The sequence below is a fragment of the Mytilus trossulus genome, chromosome 4 (genome assembly GCF_036588685.1).
Source record: "Mytilus trossulus isolate FHL-02 chromosome 4, PNRI_Mtr1.1.1.hap1, whole genome shotgun sequence".
NCBI lineage: Eukaryota > Metazoa > Mollusca > Bivalvia > Mytilida > Mytilidae > Mytilus > Mytilus trossulus.
The window spans coordinates 76,891,648-76,918,520 of NC_086376.1; the positions used below are offsets into that span (position 1 = coordinate 76,891,648).

At 31.7% G+C, this 26,873-nt stretch overlaps 1 protein-coding gene across 1 annotated transcript in view; it reads left to right on the forward strand.

Moving 5' to 3' along the window:
* The first annotated feature begins 9,174 nt into the window (after positions 1-9,174).
* Positions 9,175-26,873, forward strand: part of LOC134715999 (uncharacterized) — a 39,806-nt gene continuing 22,107 nt past the window's right edge. The window contains exons 1-5 of the mRNA XM_063578656.1: positions 9,175-9,387; positions 19,212-19,416; positions 20,739-20,830; positions 23,114-25,122; positions 25,876-25,953. Coding sequence (XP_063434726.1) covers positions 9,345-9,387; positions 19,212-19,416; positions 20,739-20,830; positions 23,114-25,122; positions 25,876-25,953 — 2,427 coding nt within the window. The 5' untranslated portion in view covers positions 9,175-9,344. The remainder of the gene's footprint in view (positions 9,388-19,211; positions 19,417-20,738; positions 20,831-23,113; positions 25,123-25,875; positions 25,954-26,873) is intronic.

Below are 26,873 nucleotides of genomic sequence, written 5' to 3' on the forward strand. Positions count from 1 at the left end.
TCATAATTATTTCATTTCATTTGAGGTGACTAATAGATCCATTAGGCCGGGTGTATTAATATCTATCATTTATTACAGTTTATTGTATGTTTATAATCTGTTCATATTTACACATGTCACTAAAATAAGCAATTTACTCTACCTATTTACAAATAATTATGAGTGGAAGGGGGTTAGCTGCACTGTGTTAGATAACAGGATACCTTAAGTTATATAAAAAAAATCATACAGATATAGTAAGACTGGTTTAAATGGGATAAACTCAGCTGTGAATGATTATAAAGTGTTATTTAATATAAAACAAAGAAATGTATTCCTCTGTTGAAATATTTGCAACAAATGCTCTTTTTAAAGGTCCAATTCAGACCAATGAAAATATTTATTGCAAGTCATAAAAAAAAAACCACATTCATGTACATGTAAATAAAGTATGTAAAAGCATGCATGTTAGATGAAAGGATACATGTAGTTAAAAAAAAAAAATTATCATATAAATATTCTAAGACTGGTTTAAATGGGACAAAAACTGGTATTAATTAACATAGATATTGAAATTTTATATGACATTTAAAAGAAAATGAAAGAAAACTCACATATTTCACAAGTATCTAATCAAAAATATAAACGAGACAAGATGTGAATATCAATTAGGCAACGACCGATTTCACACACAAAAATAAAATAAAAAAGCTGAATGTGCAATATGAAACAAAAGACAACTTTTCAAGTGCTTATAAAATAAATGTCAGATTCAGGTTCAAATGTAAATTATGTAGAAATGTTTTAAACAGTTTTCTTAGAGGACCATATAAGTTTTAATCATTTATTTCTGTCCCTTTACACATTATCCAATAGCAAATAATATGTTTAAATGAATGTTTGAATTTGTATGCCCTACCTACAATAGTAGAGGAGCTAATGTTTTCTGGTCTGTGTGTCCGTCTGTTCTTCTGTCAGTTTGTCTGTCTGTCCCGCATCAGTTTTTGGTCAAGGTAGTTTTTGATGAAGTTGAACTTCAATCAACTTGAAACTTGGTACACATGTGCCCTATGATATGATCTTTTTAATTTTTATGCCAAATTAGAGTTTTGATCCCTATTTCACGGTTCATTGAACATATAAAATGATATGTGACGAGTGAACCAACACCTTCTAACGGAAAAGCTGGTAGAGTAACCAAGATGGATACCGAAGTATGCTGCGGTTGTCTTAAAACCTCATGGAAATATAATTTGTAGAGACAACAACATCTGGGTTTCCGCAAGGTGATAGTTTTATTGAGTCCACATGTTTCGCCGCTAATGCGGCGTCATCAGGACAATATTACAGAGTTTACATGTTCATAAAGTGTATATAATGCGGTTGTATTAATTATGACGTAAAAGAATAAAAGTGAAAGTGAAAATGTAAAATAGTGTTCATAATGTAGCAAGAATAAAAGTTAAGTTTCTAGTGGTAATATTGTAGAAATGATGGAAGTGGCTCATAAAATGTCAGTACATTTCCAAATGGGACAACACCCCATTGGCCATCCCGTACCAATATAAACTATATAAAATGATAGTGCAAAATTCAGGTTAAAGTTTTTGGTCAAGGTATTTTTTGATGAAGTTGAAGTCCAATCAACTTCAAACTTAGTATACATGTTCTCTATGATATGATCTTTCTTATTTAAAGGCCAAATTAGAGTATTTTTCCCAATTACTCAGTCCACTAAACATAGAAAATGATAGTGCAAGTAGGGCATCCGTCTACCTGGGACGCATTCTTGTTTACCCAATTTTACCGTCCATTGAACATGGAAAATGATAGTGTGAGTGGGCCATCCTAGTACTTTGGACTCATTCTTGTTTTTAGAAGTAATGAAATGTTCTAAAATCCAACCTTTATAATTAATGCTCTAAAGATATACAAGCATACTGTGGATTCATTTATTTTTGTGGGTACAGTTTAGTGGAATACAGGATTGAGTAAAAATTTCATTTTCTTGAATATTTGATTTCATGGTTAGGACAAGTCTGCATTCATGCTTGTAGAAAATACGAAAATTCGAATTTCAGTTCACATTGAAATTTGTGGTTAAATCTGCATTCCACAAAACAATAAACAGAAAACAGAAGGTTTTGACATGGGAAATATAGAGGAAATTAAAAAAACATAATGAGACAGATGCATATACAAAAATGTACCACTGAATCCCATGTATAAAACAGACACACACAAAATAAACTTTGGGCAACATGTTCTCTCACTTCAAAGTGCTTTGGAGGATAATTTTCTTTTGCATACCATACAGTCCACAAATCATATTTTGCGATGGTTAAAGCAACAATGGGTTAGAAAATAGTGAAAATATGACGTTTGTCTTGATGTGGTGTTATTGTCCATGAGATAACCCTGATTCTCTACTAGAGACTCAATGATGTAGAAATTAACTACAAAAAAAGTCCATAGGTCACCAATCAGTTCTGTTCATTACATAAACGGTCGTTTAAATATTTATTCGAGATGAAAACCCGAGACAAGATTGAAACTTTATAAATATTATTTTAAGTCCTCACATTAGAAGGCGAATAAATATATCCATATTGTAATTGTTGACTTCACACAAAAACATGTTGACCTAAATACTTAAATTTCTTTCAAGTGGTCAAGATAATCCTAACAACTGTTCTAGTATACTGTCGTCCGTTCGTTCATGGTCTAGTTAAAGTTGAAAGCTTCTTTGTCGCCATCATAATTATATTATTTTTCCTAAAATATATGCGTGTCACAGATTTTCACAAATATATTCCTCTTGTTGCAGTAACATATCTGTACAATAATACAGTATTAAGTCCATGTTGTCCTCAATCTAGAGCATTAGGGTTCTCCCATGGATTTTGATTAGGTCACGAAACTCAATCATAAACTTTCTAACCAATCTTCTCCTTTGAAACTAATGGGACAAATTTACAAAAGAGTGTCGTCTTCCAAAGACGCTAGAATAGAAAAAAGAAAAGAAAATCCAAGTAAAGTACGAAGGTGTAGAGCAATGAGGACCAACATTACTACAAGTTATTAATATATTACCTCTGCTGACTAGCTTCCCAGGATTCGAAACAAACTACCTAACAAACAGAAAAGTTATTAATCATTGACCACGGCTGACTAGCTTCCCTAGGTAACAAACACCTAGAAAACAGAAACAATTCATGTTCAAAAATATCTCGACTAGTTTTCTCAGAAACTTAACAAACAGAAAGAAAAAAGAAAAACCAATTATTTTCAATTCTTATAAATAAAAAAAAAAGATTCACTATCCATATATTAAGGTATCCATAAAATTTGAATCACGTTAATGGATAATCTTAAGAAGTTACTAAAAGTTAGTTCAAACCACTTATTATAATAACTTATTAATTGTAGTTTACAAAGATGGATCCCGAGGTCTGGAGGTGTGGGGGCACGGGCCCCTTTTGTGGGAAAATTTGTTTGATAATATAGGGACTCACTGAAGCATGACTGCAGCGACCCCCTGTTATGACAGGCAGTATTCACCCTTTAGGAACATTTCTGGATCCGCCACCATGATATCAAATCCCGTCCAACACTCTAACTATAGCATATCGACTTCACTATATGTCTTTAAATGTGTATACATTTGTTTTTTTTTCTCATCTTTTATTCATTATTAATAAACCCTTTGATAAGTAGACAACTGATCAAAGTTGATTTTTGATAAGTTAACTTAAAAAGAATTACACTTTTGCTTGACGATATGATATAATTTTTTGAGTAAACGCCAAAGAGGCAGCCAACGGATAAGATAAATCAAAAGGAAGCTCAAGGTCAATATGCGGTTTTAAACAATTATTTGCATTTTTCTCAGCATATTTTCTGTATGAAAATAAAAACAAATCTCTTGATGCAAACCGCCTGTGTCTACAAGTGAGATGAGTTGGTAATTTTTTAGAGAAGACTTCAAGTGTTATAAATTGTATAGATTTACATGAAAATTAATTCTTCTCCGAGTGTCTTCAAATAATTTAGGCACTGTATGTTTTACTGTCGGCTTTGGTGACCAGACATTTCAGGAGAACAGACGTGTCAGTATTCACCTCAGAAACTAACAAAACCTTTAAATAGACTTATTAACAAGGGATATAGTTACGATACTGTTGTCAGGTCATTAAAGAATGCATATTTTGGCGTTAATATTGATTCACTTATAGGTCTTTGCATCGGAAATAAACACATTTATTCAAAAACCAGTTGTTGGCATGACACGGGTTATGTTCTTCTCATATATATGTTATGATGGTATGATACTAAACCCCTAACGGCCGGAAGGACTGTGCCTGATGTTCATATGATGAAATCATAATCTTTCAGTCAGTTTAGTTCAAATCTGAAGCTGGCATGTCAGTTATCTGCTAGCAGTCTGTTGTTTTTTTTATGTATTATTGTCATATTGTTTATTTTCTTCTGACATCAGACTCGGATTTCTCTTGAACTGAATTTTAATGTGCGTATTGTTATGCGTTTACTTTTCTACATTGGCTAGAGATATAGCGGGGTTTTCTCTATGCTCGGGTTGTTGTCTCTTTGACACATTCCCCATTTCCATTCTCAATCGTATTGTAAACTATACTTCAATGGAGTAACGAGTACTCAAATAAAACTTTACAAAAATGAATAAAAGGATTCATGTAATAGACTTTGTATGTAGAATTATAGATATAAAAATGTGTGATTTACGATGTGCGTTTATGGTTAAATAAGAAGGATCTAAGTAAAAATATCTGTAATTGTTTCAATTATTTTAGTTAATTGATGTCAAATATATAGGTGCATATTGTTTATGAACTCATGCGGATTTTAATGTTTTTTAATATACATTTTTTAAAATTTAGAAATGAATGAACTGTGGCGATGTTGGCATGACGGACGAATCACAGTTACTTATTGACATATCCTCATTTTCTCATTGAGCAGTAAGACACTAGATTGAAATGGAAATTATAGGAAATCTTCAATATTATAATGACGTTGTTCACCTCCTTTCTAATTTTGTTTTCTCATCCGAATGGTTTTGGGGGTTGGTTTCCATCAGCAAAACATACACGATCAACGTTTTCAATTAAAAACTGTGTTAAAAAGTTTCGTGTAAACACATGTATAAAAAACCTTGAAACAACTTGAAAGACTTCGATTAAAATGATTAATAGAATACGGGCCTAAGTCTTTTATGTATAATGAATATGGATATGAACTGCCTCCTGAACTCCTCTTCAAAATTAAATTAAAAAATGATTTACAGATAAAAAAAAATATTTTGACTTTTGCACATGCTACCTAACGTTTGATTTGAGGGATTTTTTTTTCTTTTTTTTTTAGGGGAGGGGGGGGGGGGGGTAGGAGAACCTTCAGAAGCCATGCATATACCGACTCTGTCAGATGTTTAAGACAGAAAACAGCGGTGCTTTGCTTTTGCGTCAATTGGCATTTCGTTTGCGCCAAAATATTTTTTTCGTTTGCGCCATAAACCATTATTCATTCGTGCTAAAATAAAACAATTAATTTGCGCAAATAATATATAAAAAAAAAGAGTTTTATTCAAAAGAGCCTATTGATACTAACATAGTTTTTAATTGCATGATAAAAACATATTCCTTCGAGATCAGTCACCGTAACCATAATGAAAGCATGATACACTGGATACGTTCTGAATTAAAGACTTTTCATAAAAATGTTTAAACACAATTTAACCAAAGTTCAAATTAAGTGGTTGAAAGCAATAATAAGCAACATTGTGGCCTTCAAAAATAAAAAAAACGAATACCGTATAATCGGATACAAACAGACATGAAAATTCTAACGGCCCGTTTGTCTCAGAATTGAAAATGTCAATCTTAAAACCTAAATAGGTGAACGCAATATTGTTTTAAAAAGTGATTCCCCGATTTATATTACAAATGACAATGCACATCCTTAGACTTAGTTATCCAGTCGAAACTTTAAAAAAATCTAATTCACGAGCGAATTTGAAGCGATGAATATTTTTAGATTTTCCGTTGTATGTTACTGGCGCAAATGTAGTTTTCATTTATTTTTTTTTAACGCAAATGAAATTTAACAGTTCCTCGAAGCGCAAATGAAAGGTTGGATTTTGTTAAAATTTGCGCAAATTTAATGCGCCCAAAAATGATTGTTTATTATAGTATAACATACTTCTATAAAACAATATCATACATCGTTTATGTCATTTAAATAAGTATACAAATATAAATTTTAATCAAAAGTTAAGATATTTGATATATAGCCAAAACAGTTTTTAAAACACTTTTAATTAAATACTTCTTTTAAACATTCATAAAAGAAGCTTTTCTAATAAAGAACCTGCTTTACACAATAGTTTCTGCTATAAAACGTAAAATATAAAAAGTTGGCTAAAAGAGGGTTGTCATTTGAAATAAGAGAAGTGAATTTGATATAAAAGAGAAAAAGTTAATCGAATTTTTCATCATTGCTAAAATTATTAAAATTGTAATTACTGGTAATTTCATGGGCTATCAGAAATAGATTGAAATATTTAAAGATCTTTAAATGGTAGAGCTAGGCCAAGCAGGCGGAACTTGGGTTCATCTCAAAAAATCTTTGCGGTTATAATTGCAACATAGAAGATACATTGTAAAATTTGTGGACATGTTAAATGGATGTTAGCAGACTTCATCGATATGTGATTGCTACTCACAACTTGAAGGAAGTTATTAAACCAAGAGTTCCTAATGGTGAAGTTGAAATCATCCCTTCGTAAATTTTACGGACGCCATCACGAGTTGGTTGACCCATGGAAGTATTATATTGAATATAATACTTGCATGGTTGACCGTTATGGAATAACCGTTTCACTGATATCGGATATTTTCCTTATGTCGTTACTACAATACCCTTCCCTTTCCACGAATGTGACCTGCCAAATTAGACAATTTACCGGATTTGTAATAACATAAGCAACACGACGGGTGCCACATATGGCGCAGGATCTGCTTACCGGCCTTCCAGAGCACCTGATATCACCCCAAGTTTTTGGTGGGGTTCGTGTTGCTTAGTCTTTAGCTTTCTATGTTGTGTCTTCCGTACTATTATTTGTCTGTTTGTCTTTTTATTTTTAGCTATGGCGTTGTCAGTTAATTTTCAATCTATGAGTTTGACTCTCCCTCTGGTATCTTTCGTCCCTATATTGTCATGAACCAACTTAACAATTTTTTAAAGAAGAATCTCAACTTTTTTTTCCTTTATAACTGCATGATGAAAGATAAATAGAGATTTCTATAATACATGTTCAAACTAAATATTTGATACATACTTTGTTAATATATGTATCATTGTCATTTTGTTTAAGTTTCTGCTCTTACCTATTCTGACATCTGACTCTTAAATCAGTTAAAATTTCCCAGATAGAAAAAAAAAGTAAATAATTATGGTTGCATTTATTAACAAGTTTCAGTTAAACAATTAAAGACGGAGCTAAAGTGTGATGAAAATCATGTTGATAATTGTGCTTTTACATCACCATGCTGATATGATTTGAAACTGTGTTATGGTTTACAACTTCGATCTACCGTGTGTGTTTTCTTAAAAGGGATGTATGAGAGAACGTCTCTGTTAAGTATATATATGTTGTGTTATCTAGTTACAGATTAGTTTTTTTAGATAAAGATCAAATATTTTAAACAATTATATTGTGTGACACAGTGTGTATAAACCCACATCTGGGGTAAAACTATCTTCCTCGTTATATGATGCATTAAACAATGACATTGTTAAATTTCTCTTTCAATTGTTCAAATATTTTCTTACTTACTATTTTTTTCCTCAATTTCAATATGCTTTATGGAGTGAAAGTAATTCTCACGAAATAAATGTAAACACCAACATCTATGGGTTTATATGTCTATGCTCACGACAAATAATTCCATCATAAATATGTTATACCACCATTGATTTACTTGATTTTCCTCTATTAGTCTTAGTTAAATTTGCACTTTTCAAAAAACTGTTCATAATTTATCTTTGTTTCAAATATAGATATACTCGACAAGAGTAAAGATTAATCCTGCCCAGTACTATAGACAAAATTTTATATAACATTTTCAACGACAAACGCATATTTAAACATAAATAAATAAATTATAAAAATGTTTACTACCTGTGTTCTGGTGTTTTCTTGAAAAGTGATAATTGGTAGTGAGTTCTACTTAAAATCTGACATTTTTATCCAATATAAATTGTAAGAGGGGCCATGGCCCCTCGCTCTTAATTTCATAGTCTATAACTTTTTTATAGACTTACCTACCCTTGAATTAAAATTAGAAAACTGTCCAAACTAAACCTTAAACAGAGATAAGATGTGCTTACTGTTAAATGAAGTGAAACCAATTTTCCACTTACTTATTCACTAAATAATTTTTTCTGGTTCTTCAATTATGATTCACTTTTAGTCAACATTTTACAAAGATTCTCTCCCGTTTTCTCTGTTCAAATATTAGTAACCATGTGACCTCAAGTTTCCGAAATACTCTGTAAAAACACCATATGTAAAAAAAAATGGTGCTTTGAGAAACACCCAAGATATATGTTTATTTCTCCGTTTTTTTTACTGCAATGAAATGTAGGATTAATTTCCCACAACTGCAAAATTCAAGGGAAATTCAATATTTTGTTCGACCTTTTTTTGTTTCTATGATATAACTAACACCTAAAGCAGGATATAGTTTAAAAGGAAATCTAAAATAATCTCAGAAGATCCTTATTTCTATTATAATTTAATTAAAACGTTGAATATATATAATCATGATTTTATATAAATTTGAAAGAAAAGTAAGAAGAGAAATTTTCTCAAAAATTTAATATTCCATCTTTAACTATCCTTAAACTTTAAAGGCATTGTCAAACACATAGCTCTTGGACTACATCTTTTAAAACATTAATACCCTATAACAGGGACTTTCTATACAAAACCTTTCTCTCATAATAGACTATTTGCAGCTTCTTAAATATATTTTGTTTATTTCTTTCCGTTTAAGATTTAAAATTTTACATATGAATTTAGATATATCCTGTATTAATGTTTACTTGCGTTGATTAATTCATTCAACAAATCCTTATTCATGAATATGTACATAAAAGTTGTCAACTGTCAGAAAGTCACATGACCACTCAAGTAATTGATCAGTATTTTGCCATTAACCTCCGTACCTTTAACAAGTTTATATAAATTTATTGCAGTATGTGAGTATTTAGTGTGATTTTAAATCGGCATTTTCGACGGTACATTGAATAGTACCTATGACAAATAGATGATGGATTTAATCAGTGTTTTACTCTGCTTTGTTTACTTCGGTAAGTGTTTACCTGTAGTTTAACAGTTATGAAATCTACATGATAACATACACTTTGCTTTTACTTTATTCATTGTTATCTAAGTGTTAATAGGTACAAATAGGACACCCAAGTATTTTCTTCCCCTTCTTGTGGTCTGATAACAATATTATATATAAATACGGGAAATAAGACTTCAAAGAAGTTTGTAGCTAGTCCATTAAAACATCTCAGATGTTTGATAGTATGAAAAAAAACGAAACGGAAACATGCAAAAAATAAAGTCGCTGAAATATTTGTACATGCTATTTGGCCGAAGGCAGATTAGTACATAATTATCTAGTGTTTGATATTAATAAGTAATAAATGCACGACATATGAGGGGTGGTATTGTAAAGGAGAGGCGAACCATGTGTTATTGAGTAGAAAACAAATATGACCTCAGATAATCCTCATATAATACATTGTGGTTATTTGTTTCTGTGCCCACAATGACTTGTCGGGAACAAGAAATATCACCTTGCAAACGAATATGGACAATAATTATTATTCTTTTTCATTGAACAATTTAACAACCTCATTTTTGTGCAAAATATTATAGGCAAAATTCTGATGGTCATTCATTGCAATATTGCAAGTAATTCACATTAGAGCAGCTAGGACAATTTGTTTAGCCCATTTTCCATATTAAATCCGTTATATTTTTGTTTTCTTTTAATTTCAAATTACTCTCGTATTTTGTTTTGTATTTACATAAATATACTAGAAATAACATCGATTCATTATCTCTCTTTATATATTATAAGTGACCGCTTTTGGATAGTAATCTAGGAATTTATAATAAATAGCAAATACATATTACTTTAGTATATTTATGGCAATTGAAATAAGGGTTTGCTTTAACAAATTATGACTTGGATGGAGAGTTGTCTCATTGGCACTCTTACCACATATTTTTATATCTATAAACCTTTAATTCAATAGTTCAGCACACAATCAAGGGGTTGAGCCTGTTTCCACTGGAAGTAATATCACAGTATACTTGTTCCTGACTTATTAAAGGGTCTAACTTCTATAGTCTACAGCCCCAAAAGAGAAGAAACCCTTATGTGCTTAGAGCCAATTTGACGAGTAAAAGCCTTTTCCCAAATGATTTTTAACAGTATGTTCTTATGTCGTATTCCACAGTCAAAGTTAAGGTATGTTTGGATCAATCATCCCATTTGGATTAATGTAGCAACTTACTGCTTTTCTAGAAATTGCTATCCAAAAGTTGTTTGTATTGATCCCAACAAATTTACTTATTTAGTTATTTAATATTTTCTCTGAAATTTATCTAGTATTACAGATTAAGGTCAACATCACTCATATGAGTGGGTAACAGATTATCATACTCATATTTCTTCAATGCTTTTTTTCAACTGATTGTATAATTTGTTCTTATGTTGTGCTTTTACACCACTGCCGATATCCAACTATAGCAGTCATCACGTGACTTTTGTGACGTCACACATCACCCGTATCAAGCCCAAGTAAATTGTATAGAAATGCATAGGGGCTATCTGGAATCGATGAAATACATTACTTTAAGTTCATGATACTAAAAGTGTGGGTCTTTGTAGTAATTCCACATATATTTAGAAATATAAATATTCCTTTCGGAATAGTTTAAATTTTGATCTTCTCCCTTCCAAATGCTTTTGAAAATTTGTCTTGTTGCCTCGATAGTTCACACTGTTAAATCATACAACTACGATAAATATTGGATTTTCTGTCGTCTTTAACCTTAAATTGCGATTTAAACAAAACAGATGGAATAATTGTGGGTCTTTGTGCTTATTATTATATTCATAAATATTTGAAATATCGTATATAGAATAGTTTAATTTTCTATGATGTCCCTTCCAAATTGATTTGAAAATAAGCTATTTTCAGAAAATCTGCTATTATTTTTCAAGATGGCGACCAGATTGACAGCGTGGGGCGACATGGTAAAAATATTATTTGTACGATTTTTACTATGAAAATTAAATAACTGTTGGAAGCTCGCGTTTTCATTCATTGTCTTACCTTAAAGCAGCATGTAATCGAACATTGGTTCCTTTTTATCAAGCTTAAACATGCTGTTGTTATTTTTATAAAATTTTGAAAAATGGCGAACAAATATTTTTCAAACGTAGAGGATGTTCGACACTTATTTTGTTAATGCACATAATTCAATTTATTTTCTCTGTTTATATTGCAATTAAATATGACACGTTATTGTAACTATAAGAATAGCCATAGCAAGATTAAGGAGATATTAATTAAGTCATAACATCAACGTGATCAAAGAAAACAAACATGGCACCTAATCACGATGTAAGTTTTGACAATACCCATGTAGATGCATGTTTTGACAATACCTATGCCGGTTAGTGTTGTCCGATTACCAATGAGATTTTTTGCAATATTATTTTATATTCATAAAAGAAGACATCGAATGGATATAAACCGAGGTGAACTAAATATATTTTTCAATTTTCTTTAAATAATTCATCAGGTAACCAGTATAAAAATTCTAATTGAACCAGTCACATGCAGAGTTATCGAACGTGATTATGACTGTAATAGTTGCATATAGTCAAAGGTTGGGAGGGTTGAGCTGACACATACATGTATAACTCTGCAACATTCCTTAGATGGCTGTCCAAATTCAGTTGTTGTCGTTGGTTGCTTTCTGAGGTTTTTTCCGTTTATTGCTTTTAACATCAATTAGGCCGTTTGTTTTCATTCTTTATATGATACCAACTCATATGAGTGGGTAACAGATTATCATACTCATAATTTTTCAATGCTTTTTTCAACTGATTGTGTAATTTTTTCTTATGTTGTGCTTTTACACCACTGTCAAAGGTTGGGAGGGTTGAGCTGACACATACAAGTATAACTCTGCAACATTCCTTAGATGGCTGTCCAAATTCAGTTGTTGTCGTTGTTTGCTTTCGGAGGTTTTTTTCGTGTATCGCTTTTAACATCAATCGGGCCGTTTGTTTTCATTCTTTGTGTTGGTTTAACATTGTGTCATGACAGGGCCTTTCAAGATTACTCAAATACGTGTGGCCTTTTCCCTATGTGGAAAGGCGCATAATGTGACCTTTTCATCTATATATCCTCGGCTTTTGATCTCTGTGGATAGACCTCTTATTGATAATCATGCCATATCCACAAATTGGTATTTCTATATTCTATATTCTTATTTGAATTATTCTCATGTTTGATACTTTACTATTTCATGAGTGTAGTCAAGTTATAACATACAGGTGTCTTATTGTAAAACATGACTAGTTTTATGATGGCAATAATAAATATGTATAACATTTTCACAGGCATGCACAACTGCCTCGGCGTTCACATGTTTGACACTCGAATGTGCATACTAAAGTCTTTAATATTGGTATTTTGCTTAATATCTTAGATAAGAGTAAAAGCAAAGCCGTCTAATGTGGTTCGGAGTCATAATGTTTCATTGTAGGATAATAGGTGCATGTTCTTCATACGGACATTACGTTAAAAAATGAAGACTCAATAAAATGGTTAAAAGAGTATATTGATGTCTCATTTTAGTTCTTTCGTCCTGATTTTAAATGTTCCTTGTGTCGCTCGATCTTAAGCAACCATAAATCTACTTGGTTCATCAAAGAAAATAAAAAACAAACGTAGCACTATTATCGACAGCTCTAGTCGGCACTTTTTGGATTCTCTAGTTCTTTCTGTTACCAGTAAACCGTCTTTAGCTGGTCGTTAAAGAATAAGGTAGAATAAGGTAGCGAAAGAATTAAATCTTACTTCTCAACTTCCCAATAGATCGGGAGATAATTTTCTATTATGTACATCCGGATCGACTTCCTTTTATTTTCATATACATTCCGTACAATCTTGCATACCATCATGATTGAAAAGGACGTTGTTGGTAGTTCGATTGATTTATATATTTGAGACAACCCATATATAATATTTTTGCTTTTTATCCCCCAAAAGTCATTCGATGCAAAAATGGAAAATGAGATATATAAGGGTACCAGGGTAATAATTCCATGAAAGTTTACCTAGTTATTGAAAGTTTACACCAGATGTAGAAATGACTTAGTCCATATTTTCATATTAATTGAAAAACTCAAACCTTTCATCTACAACCAAACAATAGAACGATTTTATAACGTAATATTGTGATTTGTATTGCAAGGTCATAGCGCATTAAATGTTTTATTGTTGCGTGTTCATTGATCATGGCCAGTATATAATAATGAAGACTGCGAAGAAATACAGTTCGATTTTGTATCTTTCTTGTTAGCACTTATTCGCTGTATTATTTCAATTAAAGATCATCTTAACTTCGTAGAACATTAATATAATCACTGCAAGCAAGATTAAACATTATATAACATGCATTCCATTTGCTTTGCTACTCAGTTCGTTCCATTGACCATTAACAGTGTCAGGTTTTACGTAATAGTTGTTATTTGTTATGATCTCCGAGTCTAGTAATGTTTATGCAGTAAACAAGAACTTGATGCTCAGTTGTTTATGTCTCCAAAATGTTCTAATTATAAATATATGTTAGATAATTTTTGTCTGCAATTTTATTTATGCAAACCAATTCCAAATGTTTACAAAAAATGTATTACAAAAATAAGATTAAGTAGCCACAACTTAGCTATAGAAAATGGAAGATTTTATGGTATAGCAAGAAATAATAGAATATGTACTTTTTGTAAAAATGATATAGAGGATGAGTTTCATTTCATCCTCAAATGTCCACGTTTTCAAGGTTTTAGAACAATTTATATTAAGCCATTTTATTGGAAAAAACCGTCGATGTACAAATTTATTAAACTGATGAGTACTAATAATGTAAAAGAATTGTGTAATTTAGGTAAATTTATATTAAGATCTTTTAAGCTCAGATCCGAAATGTTAAATTAATGTTTGTTTATTCTACAACACCTTCTGCTGTCACATAGTCTGTGTTTATGTATGTATTATATGTATTATTGATGTTGATATAATTGTATACATATAGTTTATATAGACTTTGGTAATAAAGATATATAGTTAAAGAGTTCCAAGATTTTTGATAATCAATCATGCAGCATTAACGGTGTGCATGTGACTCGTGAATGGCAAACGGAAAACCAAAAAGTTAATATTTTTAATCTGATAAATATATATATGGTCATATATAAAAGAATGGTAATACATGCATGTATGCACGAGGGTGTGCATGTTTTTTTTTCAAATACAGAATTATAGGCCAATATATTATGAATAGAGAAATATATTCATGTCCAAGCGCAAACTCGTCGTGAGGCTAGAAATACACACCATCACATTTCGACCTGAACAAAAGCATAAAGCAATGGCAGTATGAAGATAAAAAGGGACGAGGTCCGTGAACTGGAGCAGAGACACGATTCATTTCCCTTTTCAATTGAGATCAGTGTTATAACTTAAAGGCACATAGGCGGAAGTGCAATGAAAATCGTTTGTCTAAATAATGTCGAATATGTATGTTTGAGACTTATTTAAGGGGTAGTCCTCTTGATTATGTATTGGCCCATATACCGAAGTATGTAAGATATCTCATATCCCCGAAAACCAGAAATGCGTTGTTTATTGTATATAGGGCATTTAACTTATAATCTGATTGTAAACAACGGTTCGCTATCTGACGCATATACAGTTTCGTTGATATATCCTGGTAAATTCCTTCGTTTTATGAACTGAATAATATTTAATAGTAAGAATATTTAGTATGATTGCCAATGAGATAACTCTCTACCAGAGATCAATTATCCGCACAGCCTCAAACAATGAGCAAAACCAATACCGCATTATGTTGTCAAAACTGAAATTATATTCATTGTAATACATTGTGTTTGATTTCCTTAGTGTTAGTGCACCTCAGAATTGATATGAATAAAATATACATCTATGTCATCTTTTTAAATGACCCAGTAATCGTTTCTTTACACTTCAATATGTATACGATTTTTAGCTTATTACTGAATAAATACTTTGCAATTGTTCTTTTGCTTACACTTCACTTGAAATGTCAAGTTAAATACTTCAACTTTTGAAAGACCTGATTTGTTTTGTAGTGTTATATTTTCCTGCTTCGTTTATTCGTAGAGTAAAATTATATTCGATAGTTTTTCGAAAGTAACTGAACCAGTTTTTATTTTATTTTTATATTTATTTGTTTTATTATTTTGTTATTTTATTTTTAATATACCAATACATCTATTATTCTTATTTTTTACGGGAAAAAGGGTAAAAAAGGGGTGGGTGTGCTTATGAAGTACCATTGACTTCAATATTAACGTGCACGTCTGGCATAGACAGTATTAAGTAACGACTTATTTAATTTGCTGTTTATGGCCACATGACTCACTCTTTTATAGTTAAATTACTTTTTTTTTACGTTACAAAATAAAGGTCTGAAATAATATTACGATTACATAATCTGTATCCAGGATGCATCAAGTTCAACAATTTTTCCGTTTAAAAATGTTACTCTGAAATTTAAATTTATAGTTAACGTCCTCGTGAGATACGCATGATTTTTCTTCTGAATCCACGCCTGCGGTTTCAAAACTGAGACGGAATACATCTTGGCAAATAGTGTCTGAGATTTATTTCTTAAACTCGTATTTTACTTTTATTTATTTTTTCTTAGTCAAAGTTGATCTCTTACCTCCTAATACTAACTTGAAATAAGCGTGTGCCAGACGGAGTACATTAAACTTTTTTAATGACGACAATGTCTGTATTTAACCAGATTAAGATAGATAAATAAGAGGATATGGAATTATAACTGACAAAACATTTTATACAAAGCTTATAAATCATTGCACTGATTTATATAGAAATACATTGCACTGATTTGTATAGAAATACACTGCACTGATTTATATAGAAATACATTGTGTAAGATTTGGTATTATTTTCAATGAGCCAACTCTCCACCAGAGGTCAAATGACACAGAAATATAGACTGGTACGGAATATATGTCAAAGATGACCTCATATGTGGTTTATTTGTTATAAACCATGAATCCATCCTTATCTCGTGTATCGGAATTCGCTTTACCAAATTTAACTTGTCATGATCAAACGTAGTTTACCGACGTTCACATCTCATGGATCTATATTTATTAGATATAAATTAAGGTACATAAACGCATGAACTCCAAAAGTAGCAGAAGGGTAAGCTTTTCCATGATGCATGTCAAAGCCACAGGAGCTTGGGTATATAATACAGATATTTTTGTTTGTTTTTGTTGTTGATTAAAATATTCAATTTTCTATATTTATGATACATATCTATCGCTTCTGTCCATGTCTCACCTAGTTTCGAGTGATTTAAACGACTCAGAGAAAATCTCAGTATGGATAGTAAAATTGGGTACTTTTATCACTCGAAAGTAGGTGAGACATGCACAAAAGTGATAGAAATGTATTATAAATATAGAACATTGAATATTTTAATGAACAAGAAAAAATAATTATGTATATAGAATCATATTGAAAACAGTGTGGTCCTGGCCATTGATTGACGACCTAAATTATCCCATTGACTGGGACAGATCAGGTGAACTTTTGTCTGTAACGACCATTGCTCACTTCTTATTTATTATAGAATTTAAACTGTGGGGTCACCAAAGGTTCTTAACGCCTTTAATAATAAAATAATTCGAAAAATTATTCAGGAATAACCTTTATGTTTTGATTTATATTATTGATATAAATCAACACATCGTATTATTCCGGATTCGTTTTTCGAATTGCTTTATTTAGGTGTTGAGAACCTTTTGTGACCCCACAGATTCAGTGTCTTTAACAAGTACATAGTGAGCAGTGATTGCAGTAATCTGTCCCAGTCAATGGGATAATTTAGATCGTCAATCAATGGCCAGGACCACACTGTTTTGAATATGATTCTATCATATACCCAAGCGCCTGTGTAAATTAGACACAGAACTGTATTTTGTATAAAATTTGCTTAACCAGACACACAAATATTTTTCCGAGCGCGGACATTCCCTATTTCCTTTCTCACTTTTATGTTATAACTTTTACCATCATCCGATTAGAAATCATGCTAACCAAATCTGTAAAAATACAATCATAATTTTTTTTCAATTTACTCATTGTGTTTGTGAATTACTCAAACAGAATAATTTAAACACAGCTTGTACAATTTGTATGTGATTATCATTAAGGATAAAAATTACAAAATACTTAAGTCTATAAAGGCGAATAGGAGATGATGTCGAATTTGTAGGCGATATAATTGTGTGTAGTAATTAAGGGATCAACTTTAGTAGCATGTGTAACGGATGCCTTTTATATATATATATATTCTTATAAACGAGTCTAAATTGAAAACTACGTTCAAACCTATGATTGCGTTGGATAAAAACCGCAATTTTTATACGTGTGCATGTTAAACAAATTTCGCTGTAGAAAGGTCTAAAAACAGCACAAACAACATTTTCCAAAAGACCAAAAAAGTGAAAAAGTATATTTCAACAAAACGCATTTGACTAACAGGTCGAACAACGAATGTTCTTGAACCCTGCTGACTGCCATTGGCGATTGCCAATTAAAATTGATCACAAGATGTAACAAAATGGATCTTAAAATAAATTTAATACTAAACAGAAAAACTTTTTAAACTTGTGGCCGCGATGTTATGCCACAAACATACGGTGTCAGTATATTTTAGTACACCAGATCCGGATTTCGACAATAAATGTCTCTTCAGTGATGTTAGGGATCGAAACGGTTCTTATATATATTCATTAACTATTTTTGACGATATGTTTTACCATTACAACAGTAATATTAATATTTCCTATAGCAATATGAAATTGTAAATACAAATCAACATCCGTATCCTTAAAGTTATGACTGATCAGTAAATCATCTAGTTTACACTTGAGCTATAAAAAGTGCGAATTTGTAAAAGTGAAAATCAGATATGAATAGTTGAAAACTAATAAAAGGAAATGAGAAAAAAATAGTTTCGAATGTTTATAAGAATTTTTCTACCCGGCAGACTGGAATTCTAAAAATTAGATAAACTGGTTGTCGGGTTATACAGGTATTCAACGGGTTATATAGGTCTTCAACGGTAAATACTCCATCATTTGCACTGAACTGACATGAAGCTCGAACACAGTAGATTCACAACACGTGTAGTTAAATGCATCTGGTTCTATTTTTTTTTTGTGGGAAAATTTACACCGTCACTTTAATGAAAGGGAAAGTTTCCGAGTCAACACCATCTTGACTAGTTTGCTTTTAGAATAACACGAAGATTAATTTCAAAGTTTAATGTAGATTGGATATTTCAGTTGCCCTCCGTCTTGTTTTATACGAGAGGAATGAGGGGACTTAATTTTTTCCTGCTTTTATAAGTTTTAAATACGAAATTCAGTTACTAAATTACATATAGTTTCATGGTTAGATGGATGTAAATAACATACATTCGATTGCAATAAAAAAAAACTTAATGAAGCAAAACATTAGATTTATATCTATTTGAATTGTTCTTCAATTAATGTTCTCGTTAACATTATTGACGACTCAATATTAACGAATTACTCTTCCAATAATTTGTATTCTAAATGGTAAAAAGGCAACATAACAAAGACCGAATAAAGATCCAACATACACTTGGGTATAAGGATACAGCAGATTCAGAATAAACATTCATCGTTTATTTAATACTGGTATCAATGTAAAGTTTATTCGTATAGTTATTTGGTTTAATCAAGTTTCACTTATTTTTATTTCAGTAACTGAAGGATATGGTTTAACCTTAATAGCGAAAGTTGCTTTAAATGGAGTCACTGGTACCGTGACATTCACACAAAATGGGGGAGACACCACGGTGAACTTTAATGCAGCTGGCTTAGCCAATACAAACACGTGGAACATCCGAAGTAATCGAATGGTGTATGATCGACAGGTCAGGTGTTCCGATGCAGTTCTTGGAATGAAGTAAGAAGTCGTCATTATTTTTATGATGCAACTATAAAAATATATAATATACTATTCACTTTTTGAATTTAAATATTTCAAGAAGACGTTTATAATCAAAGTTCAAAATAGCCCATATTACTGGTGGTATAGACATTTGTTCATACCATATAACCATGCAGATTTCAGTGTATAGTATTTTTTTTCAAATGAAATTTTTATATCTGCTTTTGTGTTAAATATTTTTAAAGCTGTGTTGAAGACAAATTATTGAAAAAGTGACACTATTACATGATATTTTCAGTTTAAAAGTTCATGTTGAGTTGAACAAAACTGTGATAAACTACAGTCAGTAAATTGCGTGAGAAAAATGGATAAATATTTTTGAGAGTTTTTGCTGATATTGTTTTTCTCAAACTTGAGTAGTAAGAATACGTCACGTACTTATCAGATGACAAACAGCATTGATGTTTTATATCATATTGTAAGTGTATCATAATGACATTTATAACATTGTTGAATATGTTTCAAATTTGATTTATATGTCAAACAAGTTTTTATTACAATTTGTCATTAATCGGTTAGTATTGCACTGTGCTACGGTCAATTTACAGAAACACTTTCTTTCGAATGCATAGTGGTAAATATTTTATCAGACGATGATCCGTAATACCAGAGGCACCAGAGAGTGATGTGTTACATGTAACTCTATTCTATTGAGATACTTGCCATCTTAAGCCTAAAGCCTTTAGTCAAACGTACAATCACTAAATATAAAAGGTAAACACAAAAACGTAAACAAAAATAACAATCAGTCTTTAGATAAAAAAATAAAAACACAAAAATACCAAACTCAGAGGAATATTCAAACGGAAAGTCCCTGGTGAAATGACAAATCAAATGATAAAACACTTCGAACGAATGGACAACAAGTCAACTGTCATATTCCTGACTTGGTACAGGCATTTTCAAATGTAGAAAAGGTAAAATACTTCAAATTTGAGTCCGATATTTCGGCCAAAAAATTCTTTGACAAGAATTGTGTATAAAAATGTATCCAGACGATGTAATTTTGAAGTTTAAAGTTACACTTCTAAAACAAAAACCACAGTCTATTGTTTAAAAGATACAATTTTATTTATAGTCGTGTTATAAGTCACATTTTTATCAAAATCAAAAGGTTTGGTCAAGCAATTTATTGATCGACAAAATTTTGATATTTGTACGGACTATGGTCAGATAAATTTATTAATATTTACCACGTATACTGTTACAATAAAACTTGACCTGTCTACTAGTTGTAATATCTTTCTTATCGAATGAGATCAAATTTTACCTTTCAGTTATATCGAGTCAACTGGTACCGTTTCAAGTAGTGGAACAGCAACAGAAACAATAACAACAGCAGTTCTACCCAACTTGAATTCTCTAACAGGTATTTTTGTCATGGTTAAAACTGACTGGTTTAAAAAAAAAAGGGAAACTACCATATAAATGAATGACCAAATACATGTTTGAAAGAAATTTTAGTAAAACAAATATATTTAATGTTTCACAGAGTTAAACAGAAAAATACGTGTTATACTTTGAACGATATAAAAAGGGGCCCGATTTCCTTAACCTTCCCTTTGTGTTCATTGGTAATAGAAAGACAATAAAAACAGCAGTAATATACCGCTAGCCTATTCAAAATGTAATTCAAGTTGATGAAATTGATATTATGGGTTGAGTTTTTGAAACAGCGGTCGACTTAGGATTCAACGTGTTTGAAGGTTTTTCACAAATAATCAAGACAACAAAGGTAGAAGTGTTTTGTAGACGTAACTCGCGTCTAGCTCAAATACAAAATTTCAAACCTGGTATCTATGATGAGTTTATATACACCAATGCTGTGAATGACTTAGTGTATATTGACTGCATCATTGGTTTCAATTGAATAGAAAGTGAAATCATAAAAATACTGAACCCGAGGAAAATTCTATTAGGAAAATTTCTTCTCATGAGTCAAATGGCAATATCAAAAGTTCAAATACAACAAACGAATGGATAACAACTGACACATTCCTGAATTGGTACAGTCATTTTCTTATGTAGAAAACTGTAGATTGAGTCTGGTTTTATAGATAGCCAAACCTCTCACTTATATGACAGTCGCATCAAATTCCATTATATTGACAACGATGTTTGAACAAAATAAACAGTATTAATAAATAAACAAGTCAAACGAAGGAATACATCAGTCAACAAAAAATGTGTTCTTATATTAATAACTATAAAACAAAATAAATATGTAGAAAAGAAGCACAAAAAGGCATATAGACAAAGCACATTAGCAAAAATTAAAGACAATAATACAAAAAAGTTCCGTTATGTAATAGACAACTGTGGAATAGAATAACAAAAATTCGCGTGACATACTTGGAAAATAAATGGAAAATGCAAGTTGGGTACTATTACGTTTTGTTATATAAAGGTATTAAGGTTTAACACAATCAGAGAAAAGTGTATGTTGCAAATTTTATGTACAAATTAAAATAACAAAAATACTGGGCCCAAAAGAAAATTCAAAGCTTGATATATATTTCAAATAGGACATATACTTCAAAACCTCAATTTAGGCCTATTAAACTATTTGATAAATTTTATCCATTAAAAGCAATATCAGAATTGTGAATACTTAGAAATATTGTTAAACGAAAACAATAGAAGAGCACACACAAGGAAGTAATTAACGTTCTTAAAAGCTTGTTAAAAATAAAATTTGCCGTGTATATCATGTCATTAGACGACAGAAACAATCGGAAAAGCCTCGCCTTTAAAACCTTAACTTAACCGGAAAATATATTGATTATGATATTGCACAAGATCTTATCATAGGAAAACTTTAGCTTTCTTGAAAACATGCCTTTAAGATCAATGTTTATGCGATGATTTTAAGACGAACGATTCAGTTTACAAAAATTATTCCAACTACAGGGTCCGAAAGGCATAAACATTTTACATGACTATTTATGATAGTGATCAAAACAAATAATATTCATTTGAGAGTTACATAGAAGGAAGTATGATTTGAGTGCTAATGAGACCCACCAAAGCCTAAATAACAAGGGTGTAAACAAATTCGGGTCATCTTACGACATTCAACTTATATAAATGGTATCATAATGTTATAAGTTAGTGTGTCATATTTATATTTATAAATTATCTACGATTTACCTATGTTTACCTGTGAAAAAAAAATGCGCAAATGATCAGATTTTTATGATCAAATGTAATGAGTGCAAATGTAATGTACCGATGTAAACAACCTGCTATTTGTATTAATTGATAAACAAATGATCCAAACACAATAAACTTTACATAATGACAACTCCAAACTGTCATTCAAGTGCATTCAACACTTATACAATTATTTTTCAATAGCTTTTTCTAAGTTGTATATTTCTCATATTAACTCAGATAATCACGACCTCTTTTATTTTAAAATCGTGTATAAACAGACTTCAAAAATGCACAGGAAATGTCTTATATGGACTTGCTCTCAAAACTCTGTTATTGGCTCATCTTAAGATTTTTTTTTACCTATATAATGCATGCTTAATTATGTAAGCAAAAACATTATATTTCGCTATTACAGCAGATTCTGAGGGATAGTTATATCAATAAATGAAGCATTTTTACCAGTACATTCGATTAATGTTGAATTTAATTTTATCAGGTAGAGCACTGCTGCTGAATGATTCGACAACAGGTGATCGAGTGTGTAGCACTATAGAAGCTGACGAAGATCACATAACAGGAGTAGCCAAACTTCAATCTGTAGTAGGAGGAACAATTTATTTCAGACAAGTATCATCATCGTCATCAGCAGCAACTTCTATATATGCAAATGCATTTCATTTAAAATACACAGCCACAAATTCAAATGAAACAGTTGCATGGGGTATATATTCTGGTACTTGTTCTAGTAAAGGTGCTTTATATAATCCAACAAGTAGTTCCAGTTCACCATGTGATCAAGACAATCAAGGAAATTGTCCTATAGGAGATCTGTCTTCTAAAAATTCTTACTTACCCGTTGGGGAAAATAGTGAAGAAATTTTGACTTCATTTGTTGATATTAACCTCCCATTGAGCGGAAGTAACTCTGTCATTGGCAAAATCTTAGTTTTGAAATCTAAAAGTGGAGATGTTCTAGTGTGTTCAAAAATTGTTCAGTATACAACAAGAAATGCTGTGGCAACTATAAGTAGGGACGGAGTAGTCGGAACGATATCATTCCAACAAAGATCACCATTTGATTCTACAACGACCTTTGTTGACCTTTCCGGACTTGGTAATAAAGCTGGTGGATATCATGTTCATAAATGGCCAGTTCCAGAAAAGTGGGCAACCGAACAGAAAGTATGTGACGCTGATTCTGTGAGTGGACATTTTAATCCTTTTGGAATTGATACTTCTTCAGACCCTGCAGCAACTGTGGGTACGGACGATCAGTACGAACTTGGAGATCTCAGCAGTAAATACGGTTCGTTAAGTGGGTTAACAAATAAGATGGAGAATTACACTGACTATAATTTACCTTTATTTGGTACGAATAGCGTAATAGGACGATCTATAGTTGTTCATTACGGCAATGGTAATAGATGGGTTTGTGCTACTATTGAATATGTTGGTACTACAGTCACAGGATTAACAACGTTTACATATCCTGTCATTGGATACATCGCTTTTAAACAACCAACAGATATTGACATAGAGCTGGCCGACACTATGATTTACGTGTGTGTAGACTATGGGAATAATTCGAGTAGATCTATTGACCACAAATGGCACGTTCACGTGGGAAAAGTCGGTACCGATGCTTTGATCAGTAGTGGTCGTTGCAGTTCGGTTCAAGGGCATTATAATCCCTATTCGGTTGATCTAGCAGGAAATTATAATCCAGAATGTAACCCTAATAATCCTTTACGATGTGAGGTTGGCGATATGTCAGGCAAACACGGAAAAATATCAGTACGGTCTACATCAGGATCTATTCAAAGAATTTTTTTCACAGATTATGACTTACCACTTACAGGGGACCTAAAGATTTTAGGTCGGTCTGTTGTAATACATGCAGCAGATTCAGGAGGAGGAAGGTTATCATGTGCTGATATTCATACAATCCCAAACCGTAAAGTCATTGTTAAAACTGGCACATGGGCCTCAGAATCTTCTGGGTCTGTAGATGGATCATTTATGATGACACGAAATACAGAAGGACTTATTGATGGTACAACAGATGTCAACATACAGTTAACAGGACTAGCTTCAATGGCAGGAGGATACCATGTCCATGTTAATCCTGTTCCAAAAGAAAGTTCGAGTCCATGTTCTGCATCTTCTGTTGGGGGACATTTCAATCCTTTTGGTGTTAATGCTACAGCAGGAGCGATCGATGGATCTAGTTCAGATGACGAATATGAAATAGGAGATTTGAGTACAAAATACGGCACTTTCCTCAACAACAAACTTACCTACATAAGGATGGAATCAGAAACCATGCTTCCTGTACGTGGACCTTTAAGCATCACAGGAAGATCTATAGTTATTCACAAATCATCAACAGGTGCTCCGAGATGGGTATGTGGTAATATAACAGAAGATACTGCCAGTACTGGAGGAGAAATGTTTGAGGCAAAAGCTACATTTTCCACTGGATCAATAACTGGATATATTTATATGGTATGTTTAGTGGTATTTTGACAGTCATTTTATACACGGTTTGATATGAGGAGGGAAACAATATGTGAAAATCTATGAACAAAATGTACATTTTGTACTGAAATTTGTTTCAAGATTTTCGAAACAACATTGCTAGATTCAAAGATATCTAAAATTTAAAAGACGAAATTTAATTTATACATACACACAGAGATAGGGGAAATATGAAGCTAGAGTTGTGAAAAAATCACGGGTTAAAAATACCAGAACAACTACATCTTTGGGCGAACAAAGAAATAAATCCATAAGACAACTTTAGAAATACACAAATAAAAACCATTGAATTGCATCGGTTGTTTGATTAAAGTTCCGTTTCTGTAAAGTGTTTTGGAACATATAACTTTCCTATCCTATATACATTAAATTAGCTTTCATAACAAGTATGTAACACGTTATGCAAAGTACGAATATGAGATTATGTCAGTCTGCATGGGTGTACTATAGTCTTGACACAAATATTGCTAAGAGGAGTTATTTTTGTCTTGTAGATTTTTATGTCATGTCTGATAAGAAATGAATCTGACGAAAAGATACAGATACTGTCAAGTTTCTCTAAAATGTCAGGTGTATTTGAGGCTATGACAAAATTATTTAGTGGCTGTCTTTTATGCGGATATTGGGCAGTAAATATGAACATTTCGAATGTACCTGAAGCTTGTAACTTGAAATTTATACTATTAATGTTTAATGAAATGTCATAATTTCACGTTACAGACACAATACCGATACAGTGACGGCGGTCTAAGTGATACCGGTGTATTGGTAGACTTGGTAAACACTGACAGATCAAAGGTAATGTTTCATTCAATATACATTAAAATCATAAATATGCATTATATAAAATAAGTTGCACTTAATTCTCAGTCTGTTATTGTCATAGACACATAGTTAATTCACATTTGCTATTGCACAGCTAAATAAAACATATCGTACGATCAGTTATCATATCAAATGGTGTTTCTCATTCTAATGGACATTAAATATGAGAAAAAAGATAAACGTTCTGATTTATGGTTGCTGAATTTATAAAATTTGACAGGATTTCATTATGTTTTCAACAAATAGATTTGATAAAAAATGCTCTCTTAGATTGTGTGCGTGAATGATACACGTTTTTTTTCACTAGCCTAGTGAGCAGTATCGTTGTGCATTTAGTGTAAAAAACGACCATACTGTATATTAATATAAGTATGATTTACACTCCATTTTATGTATTTCTGGTGATTTTATTTTTTGTTTGCTCACAAGGAAGCTTTTTAATCAAGAGTTCCAAATGGTGAAGTTGAAATCATCTCTTCGTAAATTTTACGGACGCCATCACGAGTTGGTTGACCGTTATGGAATAACCGTTTCACAAATGATATCGGATATGTTCCTTACGTCGTAAATACAAACCCTTTCCCTTTCATAAATGTGACCTACAGAATTAGACTATTTACCGGATTTGTTATCCCATAAGCAACACGACGGGTGCAACATGTGGAGCAGGATCTGCCTACCCTTCCGGACCACCTGAGATCACCCCTAGTTTTTTGTTGGGGTTAATGTTGTTTGTCCTTTAGTTTTCATGTGTACTATTGTTTGTCTGTTTGTCCTTTTCATTTTTAGCTATGGCGTTGTCAATTATTTTCGATTTATGAGTTTGACTGTCCCTCTGGTATCTTTCGTTCCTCTTTTATGGTTATAACACAAATACTCAAAGAATATTAAGT